Consider the following 16492-nt stretch of genomic DNA (forward strand, 5'->3'; position numbering starts at 1 on the left):
CAATACAAATTTATTTGCACCATTGCAGCCAAATACATCCAAAGATAGAATAACGAGGGCACCAACTGACCAACATTTGCAGTGACTTTTTTTTGCAACATTTGTTTGATTTTTGGCGACATTTGCACAACTTTCGTATCATCGTATGTTCCTGCCAAAAGTTTTGTGACGTATATAGTACTTTTGACGACAATTAAGAACATTACCAAAACACTTTTTTTTATTATAATTAATTTTGTAATGATTGATTAATACTATTTTAGCGACATAGGTTACATTACTATTAACGACATTTCTGATCCATGGTCATTTATCATTTGTCAAATGTAAGTGGTTTAATTTGGACTAATTTTTCACAAACTTGAGATGAATGGATTAGGCTGTTGGGCCTAAATTTAGTCCAAATCCAGAGTATCTAGCAGTGCAGGTCAAGCTTGAATTGCGCTAACACTGGCTCAGTTTGGAAAGAGTATAAATATAAATATATACAGTATAAATACATATAAAGTAATACAAAATGTAATGTTTTGCACTCTACATATTTGTATTTGTATTCCTTCCAAATCGAGCCTTAGGCTATGTTTAGAAACAATGTAAATAAGTGTGGATGCAAATATATAGAGTGTAAAATGGTTCATATAAATTGTAAAGTTGGGTTAGTTTTGTAGGGACAAATTTACCTTCTTACCAAACAGACTTTTAGCCCTAATGGATGCAAACATGAATTTCAATAAAGCATTTTTTTTATATTTTTTATCAAAAGTCCACTTGAATAAAAATTTACTTCTTTTTTATTGATGCATTTTTACATCTTATTATCAATATTAATATGCATTGGTCTGTCATTTGTCAATGTAAAAATGTAATATTGCCAAACACAGGCAAAAATGAACTAGAATGCAAATTTACCCTAAATGCAGCCTTAGTAAAAAACAAGGAAAAAAATATTTATTCAAGTAAGTATCAGCAGAAGGCAGACATACGTGCATTATCACAGTGATTTTATTTCTTTTCTAATTAGGCAGAACTCAGAAGCAGCCTTAACCAGGTCTGAGTTCCAACCCAAAGCCAACTAGTTAACCGGTTGATCAGTTTGGCTTTCCATCGAATTAAACTCGTTTTTCAGTTTTTGATATTTATAGTATATATTATAAATAAATATATAAATATATAACAAAATACTAGAAATAAATATAATATATTATACTATAAATAATAAATAATATTATATATAATATATGATGCATATATATTCATTTATAATATATAGATCAATGTTCAAAGTATCGATATGATTGATACGTATCGTGCCGATGGCTTATCAATGGACCCCTTCAAGGGTTGTATCGGATCAGCCACAAGTTCAGAAGGCGGCTTTAAATCGACCCCTCTGAACTGGTTTCAAAAAATAAATAAATAAAATTAAAAAAAATGTACTGACACACACAGGCCGATCCGTGTCGATATTTATTACCTTGATAGATGATATATTATAAATGTGGATCTGTCAAGGAATCCGAAGACAATTATTGAGGAGTGCTTGCAGCTGGACGTTCTTCTGGATTGTGGTTGTTGTTACAAGCATGTCTATAGCAAAGTAACTAAAGAAGCAGATTGGATGACTCATCCGGCTTCTCTCAACCTGGTTCTTGATGCATTTAACCTTCCTTGGGATTTAGCATACATTTGTTTTTTGTGATTTTTGGGGGTGAGTAACTCCTTCTTGTATAACCTTTTTTGTACTATATAAAAAATAATATATAAATAATATAAAATATATATGAAAAACATATATAATATACATAAATATATAATATCTATAAATATACATATATTGGTGGGTTTGTAATTCGATTTGATTTATTGGTTTTTGATGACCACTCCTATCACCTATCAAAACAATGTTCAACCGAGGATGATAACTTTAATTAAGAAAATCTACGACTAAGGTACACAATAAGGTTCAAAGTATTGATACGTATTGTGCCGATAGCTTACCGATACACCCCTCTAAAGATTATGTCGGGTCAGCCACTGGTTCAGAGGGTAGCCAGGCCTTAAACCGACCCCTCTGAACCAGTTTCAAAAAAATAAATAAATAAAACTTAAAAAAATGTACCAACACAGGTTTGGTACAGAATACACACAAAAGGTAGCTGTATTCTCAATTTGTGGTCAAACAGCCGGATCAATTGACCTGTCACCTGATGGCCAGAATTTAGAGTCCTTTTATTTATTTATTTATTTCTTTTCTTGCTTTATAGGCTAAACAACGGAGGTAGCCGACCCCTCCCTTTAACCACCTCAACCCTGCTGGCAAGGTTTTTATTTCAACGAGTTAGAGATTCTACTAATTACCCCGTACTAAGTATGGGACCATTAATCTGAATTATTTCAATTTTTTAAATTATTTATATTAAACATTTAGGTTAGGCTTTTTATTTGATTCAAGAGACTTACCATGTTTTATCTAGAGAATGACCCCATACTAAGGGGCAACTACAAAGCCTACAATATCATTTAATTTGAAATTTACTATTTAACTATAAAAAATTAAATTAGAAAAATTAACATGGGTCTTAATTGACAATCTAATCTAACCTACTTTGTTTGAAAATCACTATTAATTTATGTTGTTTTTAATATGATTTAAGAGATTAAATGAGGTCTTATTTGTAAGCAGTAATCCACTTTAATTGGTATTTATTATTTATTTGATAAATTTATTTTTAAAAGCTAAATTAGGTTATACTTCCAAAAAAAAGTTAAATCTAGTTTGCAATTAATAAACTATTTCATCTAAAAGAATGGAACTCACACCATTTGTATTAATTGTTTAGTCATTTTTATGAATTTTATTTATTTTTATTTTTATCCATTTAATATTTTGAATATTTTTCAGTTAAATTATTTGTTTAATCATTCAGTGACATCACTGACCAATCAAACAAAAAGTGAGACTTAGTGTAACTAGAAAATAAGGTCACTGGGAACATGATTGAAGAAATTAGGGCATTATACATCCCAAGCTAGGGAGAGGACGAGAAAGGAAAGTTCTCAATTAAATCAGCATACAGCGTAATAAACAGTTAGAGAAGGGAAAATGACAATGTTAAAATGAGTAATAAACAATTAAATCAGCATATAGGGAAAATGAGTAATAAACAATGTTAAAATGACAATGAAAAAAACTTCATCTGTCTCCTAATTGGGAACAAACTTCCCACAAAAAAAAAAAAAAAAGCTTAGTGATAGAAGAATTAATGTAGATAGACAGACAATGCTTTTTTTTTTTTTTTTTTTTTTGTGGAGAGGAAGAGAGTGTGCAAACCACACTTTCTTCAATTGCCCGCTAATGAGACAAGTTAGCATGGTGGTGGAAGACCAAATTCAACCTCCGGTTCCCAGGGAAGGGGTGGAATCAATTAATGGTAGAAGAGATTAAGCAAATGATCTGAAGGCAAAATGCCTATAGAGAATTAGGAAAAATTCAGGATATGGAAGAATAGCTGCAAAAAAATCTTTCGAACGGTGTTTTCAACCAGCCATTGACCTGGCCGGTTGAAGGGTCGGTTTTTAAAACTCTGCTTTCGAATGAAACATGGACTAGCAAGCACTGTGAACAAGGGCAGCCACAGTGGATTTTAATGAAACTAATCAAAATTATAACGGAGAAGTTTTGGCCTAAAAAAAAGAACCGAATGAATAAATGGGTCAAATGCGACCCCCCTTCGAGGAGGATACGATCAAATTTAACTTTGATGCGTCTCAAAAAAGGGATGGTTATAATGTGCTATTGGATGTATTGCTAGAGACTCCAGGGGTATAAATTAAGTGCAGAGTCGTTGGGTACCTCATCAATAAATGTGACAGAGAGCTGGGAAGCCTGAGGAGAGAACCAAACAGCAACGGAGCGTGGAGCATCAAAGGTTTAGATCAAAGGAGATTCAAATATCGTCACAAGCTCCTTTCAGATGCGGCTCTCTTCAAGCAGCAGATTGGCTCTCCAGAGAACTTTACATATGTAGCATGGACTCGTTGGATCGTCCTACTCTTAGATGTTAGAACCCCTTAGTTAGGTTTTGTTTCTCACTTATACCCAATAAAAGGCTTTGGAGTGTGGATATCTCCTTTTAAAATTTCTCGGCAGGACCTTACTGGACTACACTTTTGTTAAAAAATGGAACAATTGTCGAAGTTCTGCAAATTCTTTATTATCATGTTCATAATTGACTTCATGTTAGTAGGGGAGAAAACGAAGAGAGAGAACAACAGATGTTCTTATTCACAAGGTCCTACAGAAATCACTGGCAGTCACCAAAACCAGAATAAAAGACTGAACGTAAGACACTTCAAAGTTCAAACATTAACATGGCAAGAGGCTTCTTGGTTAACTCGTAACCAACATAAATAAATAGAATTACCAACATAATAGAAAGAAGCATTGTAATATTTGCTTACAAGGTTGCAATTTGAATTAATAGAACTGGATATATATTTGGAGACATGGCTGGAATAATAGAAATGCTGCGTCAGTATAACTATACGTAGATCGGTAGATGGTGTCACTGAATGGAAGAATTTAACAGATGGGATCCATCAAGGTGTTTGGCGATACACAATTTCCCACCACAAGGATCTTCTAGGTCTTGAAGTAGGATTCTGCAGAGTAATCATAAGAGTAGACGTTGAAGATGATTTATTACTGTTCTTCAGAGTGTACGATCACCTGCAATTGGGTCAATTCACTGACCTAGAGAATTCCTACACGGGGCACACTGAATGGTGGTTTCCTAGCAAACCCTCTGCATGTGCAGATGTGCTCCTACAAGGAATACAATGAATGGTGGACTCCGGTCAATCCTCTGTGCGCCAGTTATGCAGCAGGGCGGGCATTAAGAGTCCTGCCTTCCCTCCAAGGCCAAAGCTAAATATTCCAGTAATGATTCGTGCTTTGGGAAGTTTCCAACATCTACGTGTTTTGTGTTCCAGTTAGCCGTGGAGTATGAAGACTGCTTTAACAGAATTGAAGGGTCTAAGATGATAAAAAGAAACTTTTCCTCTGGCTTTACTACAAGCTAACAGCGAATAAATGAAAAATAGGTACCGCTTCTCAGGGAATGAAAACTGTAAAAGCTCGAAGGTAGGATAGATTTGATAATGCCTGTGAGCTCAATTTTTGGGAGGAGGTTGAAAATAAGGATGTTGCAAAGCATCATCAACACTTAGTCGTTCTTCCTGCAATTCAGGCCTACCGTAAGACCACATACTAAACAAAAGTATCCATCAAATATACAAACGGCTGCTAGAACTCAAGAATAAGATCAAAACACAACACGTTAAAAGACCAAATTATTTATTTACTGAGATAACCTTTTTTAAATTTCATTTATAGGACCTCATCTGGAAGCGGGAAGCCTATTCTCTCAAATATTGTCCCATCTACTGACAATTTCTCATTAGAAAGGAAAATTCTAAGTACACCACAGAAGAGGATGGATGGTTTAATTAATTCCTGTTTGACTGGTATTATGATAATAATAATGATGATAAATAAAAATGTCCACCATTAGACATGGGATATCTTGTCATTGAATTTAAAAAAAAAAAAAAAAAAGAATGGGGCATTCTATAAGTTCTAAAAATATATGCATACAGAGAAGTGCTGGTGATTATAAAAATTCTATTGCAACCCAGGTAATTTCTGCAAGGATGTCAAAACATGCATGGGAAAAAAAACAAAAGAAAATTCAAGTCTCCAATCTGAGTGTTTGAATTCTAAGAAGAGTCCATGCAGAACTGCCCAAATTTGTCATGCATAAAATATTTGCAAGTATATGATAAACCTGACAGAATTTTCAACAATACAATGAAAAATGTGAATGCATTTGATCCAGACTTAATATTCCAGATTAAGGGGAAAAAAGAGTCAAAAAACAAGGAAAAGAGCATCACAATGCAAAATGGATTATGAAATAATAAATTCAACAAACAATTTTTTTTTGACAAATCACGAAACAAATATCAGATAATTCACAAAAAGAAATCCTGATTGGAAATAAACTAATAAAGATGAAAAACATTTTGTTTTATTTGGAGGAGCCCTCTTCGTAATGCTTAATAAAACTAAGGCAGTCTTTCGGGACTAGTCTTTAAAGTCTCCAATCTGAGTGTTTGAATTCTAAGAAGAGTCCATGCAGAACTGTCCAAATTTGTCATGCATAAATATTTGCGAGTATATGATAAACCTGACAGAATTTTCAACAATACAATGAAAAATGTGAATGCATTCGATCCAGACTTAATTTTCCAGATTAAGGGGAGAAAAGAGTCAAAAAACAAGGAAAACAGCATCGCAATGCAAAATGGATGATGAAATAATAAATTCAACAAACAATTTTTTTTTTTGACAAATCACGAAACAAATATCAGATAGTTCACAAAAAGAATTCCTGATTGAAATAAACTAATAAAGATGAAAAACATTTTGTTTTATTTGGAGGAGCCCTCTTCATAATGCTTAATAAAACTAAGGCAGTCCTTCGGGACTAGACCTTGCCTTGCTTGGGTTTTCCTTTAGGCACAGTCACTCAAGAGTCTTTCCTTACTGAAGCCAAGTTATTTCTTTTAATTTTTTAACATTTTTTCTTTTCTCACCCCTTTAACTAGTTGGGTCCTTATCATGCAACTAAATACTAATATGCACAATCTTCCAGGAAAACAATCTGTGAGGTGTTTGAACCCAAGAGCAATCCATGTAACATATTAGCAGAGAAAAAAGGAGAAATAGGGAGGAAGAAGAGGAGAGAGAGAGAGAGAGAGAGAGAGAGAGAGAGAAGAAAAGAGGAAGTGTTTCTGGAGAGTTCAAATATGTCTGGCGTCACCAGCTTATATTATTATATATAGGGCGACCATAATTAAAAGGGAAAAGACCCTTATGCCGCTGCTGTAGTTAAAGTACAAGAACAGTGATAAAAAAGTTATTTTAAATAGACCAAACTGACCCTAACTAAGTAGAATAGAAACATAAATGTAAAGTAAACAGTCCAACACTCCCCTTCAAGTTGGGACATAGATGTCAATCATGCCCAACTTGTCACACAAATCATTATGCCACACACGATGAAGGCCCTTGGTGAAGATGTCTACAAGTTGTTCTTCTGAGCTGACATATGGAGTGCACACTTCTTCACTCACAAGTTTTTCTCTAATAAAATGCTTGTCCACTTCAATATGTTTTGTTCTATCATGGAGGACTGGGTTAGCAGCAATGTTGACAGTAGTTTTATTGTCACAATAGAGTGACATGGGTTTGTTAACTGCAAAACCTAGTTCACCTATTAGGTTTTTTATCCACATGATTTCAGACATTCCATGAGACATAGCTCTATATTCCGCTTAAGCACTAGACCTAGCCACCACACTTTGCTTCTTACTTCTCCAGGTACAATACCCACTAGTAGACTTTCTTCCATCGACTACCCTTACCCAATCAACATCTATATACACTCCAACCTTCAAATACCCATGTTTCTGGAATAGCAAACCATCTCCTGGGAACTTCTTGAGGTATCTAAGGATCCTTTCTATAGCTTCAAATTGAGTTGTCTTAGGATTATGCATGAATTGACTAAGGACACCCACTGCATAGGCAATATCAGGCCTGGTCATAGACAAATATAAGAGTCTCCTTACAAGTCTTTGGAACTTCTTCACATCTTTCAAAACCTGCCCCTGACTGTCTCCCAACTGATGGTTAGGTTCAACGGGTGAATCAATTGGCTTCACCCCTAACTTGCCTGCATCCTCTAAAAGATCTAGTACATATTTCCTTTGGGAAATAAAGATGCCCTTTTTAGATCGGGCGACTTTAATCCCAAGGAAATAACGTAAGGAGCCTAGATCTTTCACCTTGAATTGAGTGACTAAGAATTTCTTCAGCTTCTATATTTCAGTCTTCCAGTCTCCTGTGACCACTATGTTATCAACATACACAATTAAAGCTACAATTTTTCCTTCACCCTTCTTCTCAAACAAAATATTATTTGACTGGCACTGTCTGAACCCCATCTGGTGTACAACTAAGTGAAACTTGCTAAACCAGGCCCGAGGTGATTGTTTCAACCCATATCAGTGTTTTAAAAGCGCAAGGGCCAATTTGTGCCTGAGGCGCAAGGCACAAGGCAAGGTGCACGCCTTTTTAAGCAAGGTGCAATATTACAAAAGAAACTAAAAAATAAAAAAAAAGTCGGAAAATTCAAAAAAAGCCAAAAAAATTAAAAAAATGCAAAAAATATTAAACATAATGTTAATAAAAAATGTAAACTTAAAATTTAAAATAAATTTTTAAAAAACCTATTATCTAAAATTAAAACACATAAACATAACATGTAAAGCGTATTCATATGAAAATTTAAAAATAAAAGCAAACATATAAAGCATTTTCAAGCATGTAAAACCCATAATCTCTTTTTCTCCTTTATTGCATTGCTTCAAGTAGCTAATGTGATGTAAAACATATTGCATTCTTGATTCGATGAGTCGCCTTTGTACCACGCCCCTCGAGGAAAGGCCGAACAAGTCTATGTTAGAGTCTGGAATTCTTATTTATCACATAAAAAATAATGATTTTATAACTTTCATTGCCTTTGGAAGATATTTTATTGCAATGAATCTCAGAGCTTTGGTTGTTTGGGCTTGCCTTGCGAGGCGTGGCCGGGAGTCCGGGGGTAGAGCACCCGGCCCAGCCATTAGACTGAAAAAAAAAAGCAAAAAGCACAAAATTTTAAAAAGGCGCACACTTGGGCTAAGGCGCAAGGCGCATGCCTAGGCGTATGCCTTTTGAAAGGGGTGTGCCTAGGACCTGGGCAAGGAGCATACCCCAAAATGCGCCTTGCCTGTGAGCCTAGGCGCACCTTTTAAATCACTGACTCATATAATGATTTTTTTAACCTGCACACCTTCTGCTGCCTTTGGCACAGTAACTTGGAGGTTGAGTCATGTACACCTCCTCCTCTAGGTTACCATTCAAGAATGCATTTTTATTGTCCAACTGGTGAAGTTCTCAGTCAAGATTAGCTATTAGTGAATGGAGGATTCTGATAGAATTCATCTTGGCTACTGGAGCAAAGGTCTCTGCATAGTCTACTCCATATACCTGTGTAAACCCTTTGGTCACCAATCTGGCTTTGTACCTTCTGATTCTGTTGGGTTGGCTTCTTACTTTGATTAGATGCTGGTTTCTTACTCAATTCTTGAGCCCATTTAGGCTTCCCATGGAGGTCCCAACACGTGTCTCTAGTGTGCCTAGACTTTTGATAGTGAGTGCACCAAAGCTTGTCTTTGTTGTTCATTCTCTTCTATGAATCACCCTTCTTAAAAGAGCCTCCGACATTTGAACTTGTACCTCCTCGGACTGCTAGTGCAACCTACTCCCCCTTTGCACAATTCATCACACTTCTACTCTTTTCAGACTGAACTAAGGCATAAACTTCTTGGACTGAAAGTAAGTCCTTACTTCCTGATAAAATTCAGATACATTGTCCGTATGGTTTCAGATAAGAAGGAGAAGAGAAAGAAGGAAAAGAGAAAGAAGGAGAAGAAGGAGATGAAGAACAAGGAGGAGAGAAAGAATAGTTCCAGTCGAACTAGAGAGAAAAACCTGTCTTCTCTAGTTGGCTAGTCTTTATTTATACTTTTCTAAATAAACATGAATTACTATTATGCCCTCACTTAAGTGAGAGCCACATCAGCTAAACACTTAACATATAACTTAATATAAAAGGTCTATACTACCCTTCTATAGCTGACTCTAACACTCCCCCTCAAGCTGGTGAGTATATGTCATATAGTCCTAGCTTGTTACATATGTAGTCCACTCTTCCCCTTTGGTAAACAGATCTGCCCATTGATTTCCTGTGTTCACATATGTTGTACTTATCACTCCATTAAGGACCTTCTCACGTACAAAGTGGCAATCAACTTCTATATGCTTCGTCCTTTCGTGAAACACTGGATTAGAGGAGATATGAATTGCAGCTTGATTATCACAATATAGCTTCATAGGAGTGTCAATCGAGTATCCCATCTCCTCTAGGAGATGTTTCAACCACACTAGTTAACATGTTTTGTGTGCCATGGCTCTATATTCAGCCTCTACACTGCTTCTTACTATTCCATGTCACTAAGTTCCGACCAAGAAAGGTGCAATACCCTGTAGTGGACCTTTAGTTAGATATGGAACTGGCCCAATCAGCATTCATGCATTCCTCTATCTCAAGACTTCCTCCACTCTTATATAACAAACCACGACCTGGAGCTCCCTTCAAATACCGCACAATCCTTAGGACCACCTCCCAATGTGGAATTCGAGGATTCTACATAAACTGACTCACTACACTGACTGCAAATGAGATATCAGGTCGAGTGATGGTTAGGTAATTTAGCTTACCCACTAACCTTCTGTACCTTCCTAGATCCTCAAACTCCTCACCTGCATCACTACTCAACTTAACATTCGGTTCCATGGGTGTTTCAGCTGGTCTAGAACCTAACAACCCTATTTCTTCTAGCAGATCAAGAACATAATTCCTCTAGCACAGATTAATACCATTCTTGGACCTCTTTACCTCTATCCCTAAGAGGTATCTTAATTTCCAAGATCCTTTGTTTGGAAGTGATCATGCAAGTAAGTCTTCAACCTATCAATCCCTAATCTGTCACTGCTTGTGATAACAATATCATCTACATATACCACCAATAGGATCTTCCCAGCATTGAATTCATAGCTGAATATGAATGGTCAACCTAACACTGTTTCATTCCAAACTTCTTCACCACTTCACTAAATCTCCTAAACCATGCACGGGGAGATTGTTTAAGTCCATAAATAGCCTTCTTAAGTCTACATACCTTGTCACCCTCCCCCTGAGCAACAAACCCTGGTGGTTGCTCCATGTACACTTCCTCAAGGAGATCACCATGTAAAAAAGCATTCTTGATGTCAAGCTAAAACAAGGGCCAATCAAACATAGCAGCAAGAGAAATTAGAACACAAGCTGACCCAATTTTGGCAACTAGAGAGAAGGTGTCTATGTAATCAATACCATATAGCTGTGAATAACCTTTGGCAACTAATCGAGCTTTCATCCGTTCCACACTCCCATCAAGTAAGTCTTTAACCGTGTACACCCACTTACAGCCTACAACATGCTTACCAGGCGGAAGAGTGGTGAGGTCCCACGTATGAGTACGAGTCAGGGCCGAGAGTTCTTCTTCCATTGCTTGGCGCCACCCTAGAGAAGTGAGAACTTCCTGGACATCCTTGGGAACAGAGACAGAGGATAACATAGAAACAAACTAACGATGGGAAGCCGAAAGGTGAGATACAGAAATATAATTGGAAATTGGGTGAAGAGTGCAATTGTGTTTACCTTTCCACAAAGCAATAGGGAGATCAAGGTTAGAAACAGGGGGTGGGGCTGGGGTGGTAACAATTATTGGATCTGTCAATGGTGACGAAGCTGGAGGAGGAGCCGGTGCCTGACGATGTGTATACACTTGCCGGATAGGTGGTCGTTCCGCGGGTAGCTACATTGGAGGCAAAGACTTGGTCACAACTGGAACAAGGGGAACGGGGTCCTCAACTGGAACTAGAAGAGGAGGTGATAGCAACGGAAGAGAAGAAACACCTGACCCGGAGAAGAAATGAACAAACTCAAAGAATGTAACATCAGGACACACAAAAGAACGCCGAGAACTAGGATTATAACACTTATAACCTTTTTGAGTCATGGAATAGCTAAGGAAGATACACTTAGTGGATCTAGCATCTAACTTGTCCATTCTAGGCCCAAGATTATGAACAAAACACACACATCCAAAAACTCTAGGAGTAAGGGGAAAAAGAGACAACATGGGAAACAAAACAGAGAAGGGGGACTAACCTTCAAGGATAGACATGGGCATGCGGTTAATAAGGAAGTAGGATGTAAGTGCAGCATCACTCCAAAAGGGTTTGGGAACATTCATGTGATGTAAGAGGGACCAAGCAGTTTCCAAAAGGCGACGGTTCTTTCTCTCAGCCACCCCATTTTGTTGAGGGGTGTAGGTACACGAGGTTTGATGGATAATGCCATGTTGTTCAAAATATTCTTGAAATGGTGTGTAAAAATACTCGCGACCATTATCAGAACGGAGAATTTTAATGTGTACACCAAATTGATTGCGAATTTCAACATAAAATTTTTGGAAAATAGAAAACAGTTCACTCCTTTCTTTCATAAGGTAAAGCCATGTCATCCTTGAATAATCATCAACAAAAATTACAAAGTACTTGTAACCATTATAAGACACTACTCTATTTGGACCCTAGATGTCCGAATGGACTAAAGAAAAAGGACTCGATGTACGACTATCAGCTTTAGGACTAAAGGAAACACGATGATGTTTCCCAAACTAACACGACTCACAATTCAAAGTAGAAAGATGACTCAATGACGGAACAAGTAATTGAAGAGCTCTAAGAGATGGATGACCAAGTCTGCAGTGCCACTAATGAGGAGAAAGAGATGTCTGAAGGGCTGTTGTCGAACCACCTCCATCAAGATAATACAGTCCATCGGCTTCATGCCCTCCAACAATCTTCATCCCCATCTTGAGATCATGAAACACACATGAGGAAGGGTAAAAAATTATAGAGCAATTAAGAGACTTAATCAATTTACTAACAAACATTAGGTTAAAGGGAAACTTGGGAACATATAAAATTGAGAATAGGGATAAAGAGTTTGTGTCAACATTACCAACACCACATATAGCTGATGTAGAGCCATTGGCAAGAGTAACAGATTGGGATGTGGAGGACAGAGAAATGGATGAAAACTCACCTGGAGTCCCAGTCATATGATCGGAAGCTCCAAAATCTATAGTCCAATGGGAAGGTGTGGATGCCAGACAAGCCATACCTGAGTGTGCAAGGGTAGCTGCGTTTTGCTGAGATGTACCCTGAATGAACTGCTCGTACTCATCCCGTGGAACACTCACCATCTTCTTTCTGGAAGCATCTGTAGATGTAGAGGGGATCTGATTAGTAACTTGAGATTCTTGTCTCGAACCACCACCATTTACGGCTGCATGATTTGCCCAGGTTGAAGGTAAGCCATGTAGATCATAACAGAAGTTGATAGTATGTCCCTCCATACCACAATGTGTACAGCTCCTTTGAGTATTACCATGTCCTCTACCACGGGCTCCCCTTGAGTCTCGACCTCAAACCAAGGTTCAAAGTATTGGAAACGCCAAGTGTATCGGAAAGGCAATTTTAAGAGACGTATCGAGATACACCTTAGATACACATGCATATTAGAGAAAAACTAAGATACGCATAGATACGCTTGGAAACACTAATCATAAAAATACATCGACAACACTAAATATAAGACCTCAATGAGGTGTATATACATTAAATTAAAATTGTAGTTAATTATAATTTCATTAAAAATCCTATGCTTAATTATAATTTATAAATTATAATTCTTATCCAACCATAAAACATGCATTGGCACAACTTCTAAGTGAAAATATAATCAATAATTATTTATTATTTATTTCCAAAAATTATCAAAAAAAATAAACATATAAAATATATTAAAAAAATAGCTATTAAAGAAGAAATTTCAATTGTTTTGTGGATATGATAGATTATCCATAGAATTATAATACACTCAATCATTGTGATCAAATGATAAAATATAATTAATTAATTATTTATTTTTTAATTCTAAAAATATAAAATAAAAAATTATTAAATAATAAATTTTAATTGGTCTGTGGATATGATAGATCATCCATAGAATTATAATATATTCAATTGTTGTGATCAAATTATAAAATATAATTAACTATTATTTATTTTTTAATTATAAAAATATAAAAATAAAAAAATACTAGCAAAGAAATTTCAATTGCTCTATGGATATGATAGATGAATCCATAGATCTAAAACATATTTAGTCTTTATAGGTAGAGAAAAATTACATTTTTAGATTTTTTTATTAATTTGTATTTTCCCCAAATATCTTCATGAAATTTCCATAGATTTATTAATAACACAGAAAAAATTATGATTTTGAATGTAAGAAATGTAGATCAACATAAATTTAAACATTCAAGAAAAAAAAGAAATCATAAGATATTATAAAAAATTGAAAGAACTTACCTATTTTTGCCATATTTTTTCAAATTTTAAAAATTTTTCGAAAAAAAATTAACGATTCACACTTGTTTCTTGCAATTTTTTGCAAATCTAGCACTCTAGGAATGAGGTTTGGAGTTTTAGAGTCATTTGGGGGTGAAAGAAGGCTTATTTCAGGGAAAAGAAGCTTGCTTTTCCCCTTTATTTTTTTTTTCCGTTTTTGGTTGTATCTTTTTCGTCGATACGCTACTTACGCTCCAATACACCCTTGATACACCTGAAAAAAAGACAAAACGTTCGATTTTCATGCGTATCCCATAAATGTTTTTGAAAGATACGATACGATACGCCTCGTATCGGGCATATCGTATCGAAATTTTAAACCTTTCCTCCAACACAACCACCACCACGACCATACATGGGTCCACCACCACTACCACGACCAGGTTAACCTCCTCTACCACCATGACCTCCCCCTCTCGTAACTGCAAATGCAGACCTATTTGATATAGTGGAATTCTCTGTGGGTCCAACTGAGATCCTCCGAAGATGAGCAAACACTTCCTCAAGAGAGGGAAGAACAGATCCACCTAGTATCTGTGCCCTTACTGGTTCGTATTCAGACTTCAGCCCTACTAAAAATCTGGTCACATCCAACTGCTCTCTTTGTTGTTGTTGAATTTTGACATTGGGTGTAAGAGGGATTACACATTCAACTCATTTCGCAGATTTCTCATACTTGCATTATAGTCTTCAAGACTCTGATTCCCTTGTTGCAAATTGAAATACTCTTGGTATAGTTGGTAAGCCCTAGTAGTGTTATCTTGTCCAGAATAAAGCTTCCTTGCATGATAGCATACCTCCTTGGCTGTATCTAAAAACATGAAGTTCACACTGATTTTGGATTCCATGCTGTTCCATAGCCATGTCATAATTTGAGCATCCTCTTGCTCCTACTCATCATATCCCGGAGAATCAATTGGGGGTTTATCTTCCCTCACATGCTTCACTTTCTTTTTGCCTTTCAGAAAAACTTCAATAGATTTAGCCCAAGGAACATAATTCTCACCATTCAGTTTTATAGAGGTCATCTGCACATTCAAATAATCAGAAGGGACCATCACACTTGATTTGCATTCACTCCTGTCTCCCATGATTGCACAAGGAAAAAAAGGGAGAAATTCTACCACTAAGTTTTCACTCTACTGCACTAATTAGTCACCACACTACACACTAACAACTGAATACTACTAGGGTTCCTAGTATCATAGGTTTCAGCAACAACACTCACAACTCTTCACCACTGTTAGCAACAACACCACTGCTGCCGTCCACTGTCAGCACAATAAACCCTCACAATACATCTCATGAATAGGACATTCAGTTCTGCAACATATAAAAAAAAAAAAACTTTTCTGCTACACAACACAATTCGATTCAGATATCATGTACCTGCCAAGTAGAGGGTACCAAACCTGCACTGTTACCATCACGAAACCAGCCCTCTTCGAACTGCCAAGTAGAGGGTTTTCTATCAACCACAACAACACTCATTGGAGGCATGAAAACCCCCAGAAGGAGAAAACGACCAGTCCTTTTTTTTTTCTTTCTGAGAAACTCCTAGCTATCAGTGAGAATTCTGCAAAACCCTAGGAGAGAATGCGCAGAATAGAGAAAAAGGAAGGAGGCTGACCTGAACTAATTATCATGGCTCTGATGCCATGATAAAATTCAGATACAGTGTCCGTATGGTTTCAGATAAGAAGAAGGAGAAGAAGGAGACGAAGGAGGAGGAGAGAAAGAATAGTTCCAGTCAAACTAGAGAGAAAAACCTGTCTTCTCTAGTCAGCCAGTCTTTATTTATACTTTTCTAAATAAACATAAATTACTATTATGCCTTCACTTAAGTGAGAGCCACATCAGCTAAACACTAAACATATAACTTAATATAAAAGGTCTATACTACCCTTCTACAACTGACTCTGACACTTCCCAAGATTTGTACCCTAATAGACTCATATGTAGGATTCAACCCCAAAAGAAAAGCAAATACTCGTTATTGGGAAACAAGTGACTTGTAGGCCTTTGCATCTTCATCACAGTTCCAATTCACATTTTGTTAATGATCCAGTTCCTTCCAGATTGATGTCAAATTTGAGTAGTACACTGAGAGACTTCTCTACTTGCAAGTGGAGGATTCAGCTTGCAATTGGTAGATTTCGGTTGTTCCCATATTTCACAAGCTGTTTCATCCCACATAAATATCTTCCTTATTTGTGGCAGCATGGAAACCAAGAG

General features: G+C 36.4%; 1 protein-coding gene across 1 annotated transcript in view; it reads right to left on the minus strand.

The window, feature by feature from the left end:
• Positions 1-5244: 5244 nt before the first annotated feature.
• The window catches only part of LOC104596679 (uncharacterized), a 193226-nt gene continuing 181978 nt past the window's right edge, over positions 5245-16492 (minus strand). Inside the window, 1 exon segment of the mRNA XM_088895128.1 lies at positions 5245-5846. Coding sequence (XP_088751254.1) covers positions 5751-5846 — 96 coding nt within the window. The 3' untranslated portion in view covers positions 5245-5750.

The sequence above is a fragment of the Nelumbo nucifera genome, chromosome 1 (genome assembly GCF_055504915.1).
Source record: "Nelumbo nucifera cultivar China Antique chromosome 1, China Antique-T2T, whole genome shotgun sequence".
Taxonomy (NCBI): Eukaryota; Viridiplantae; Streptophyta; class Magnoliopsida; order Proteales; family Nelumbonaceae; genus Nelumbo; species Nelumbo nucifera.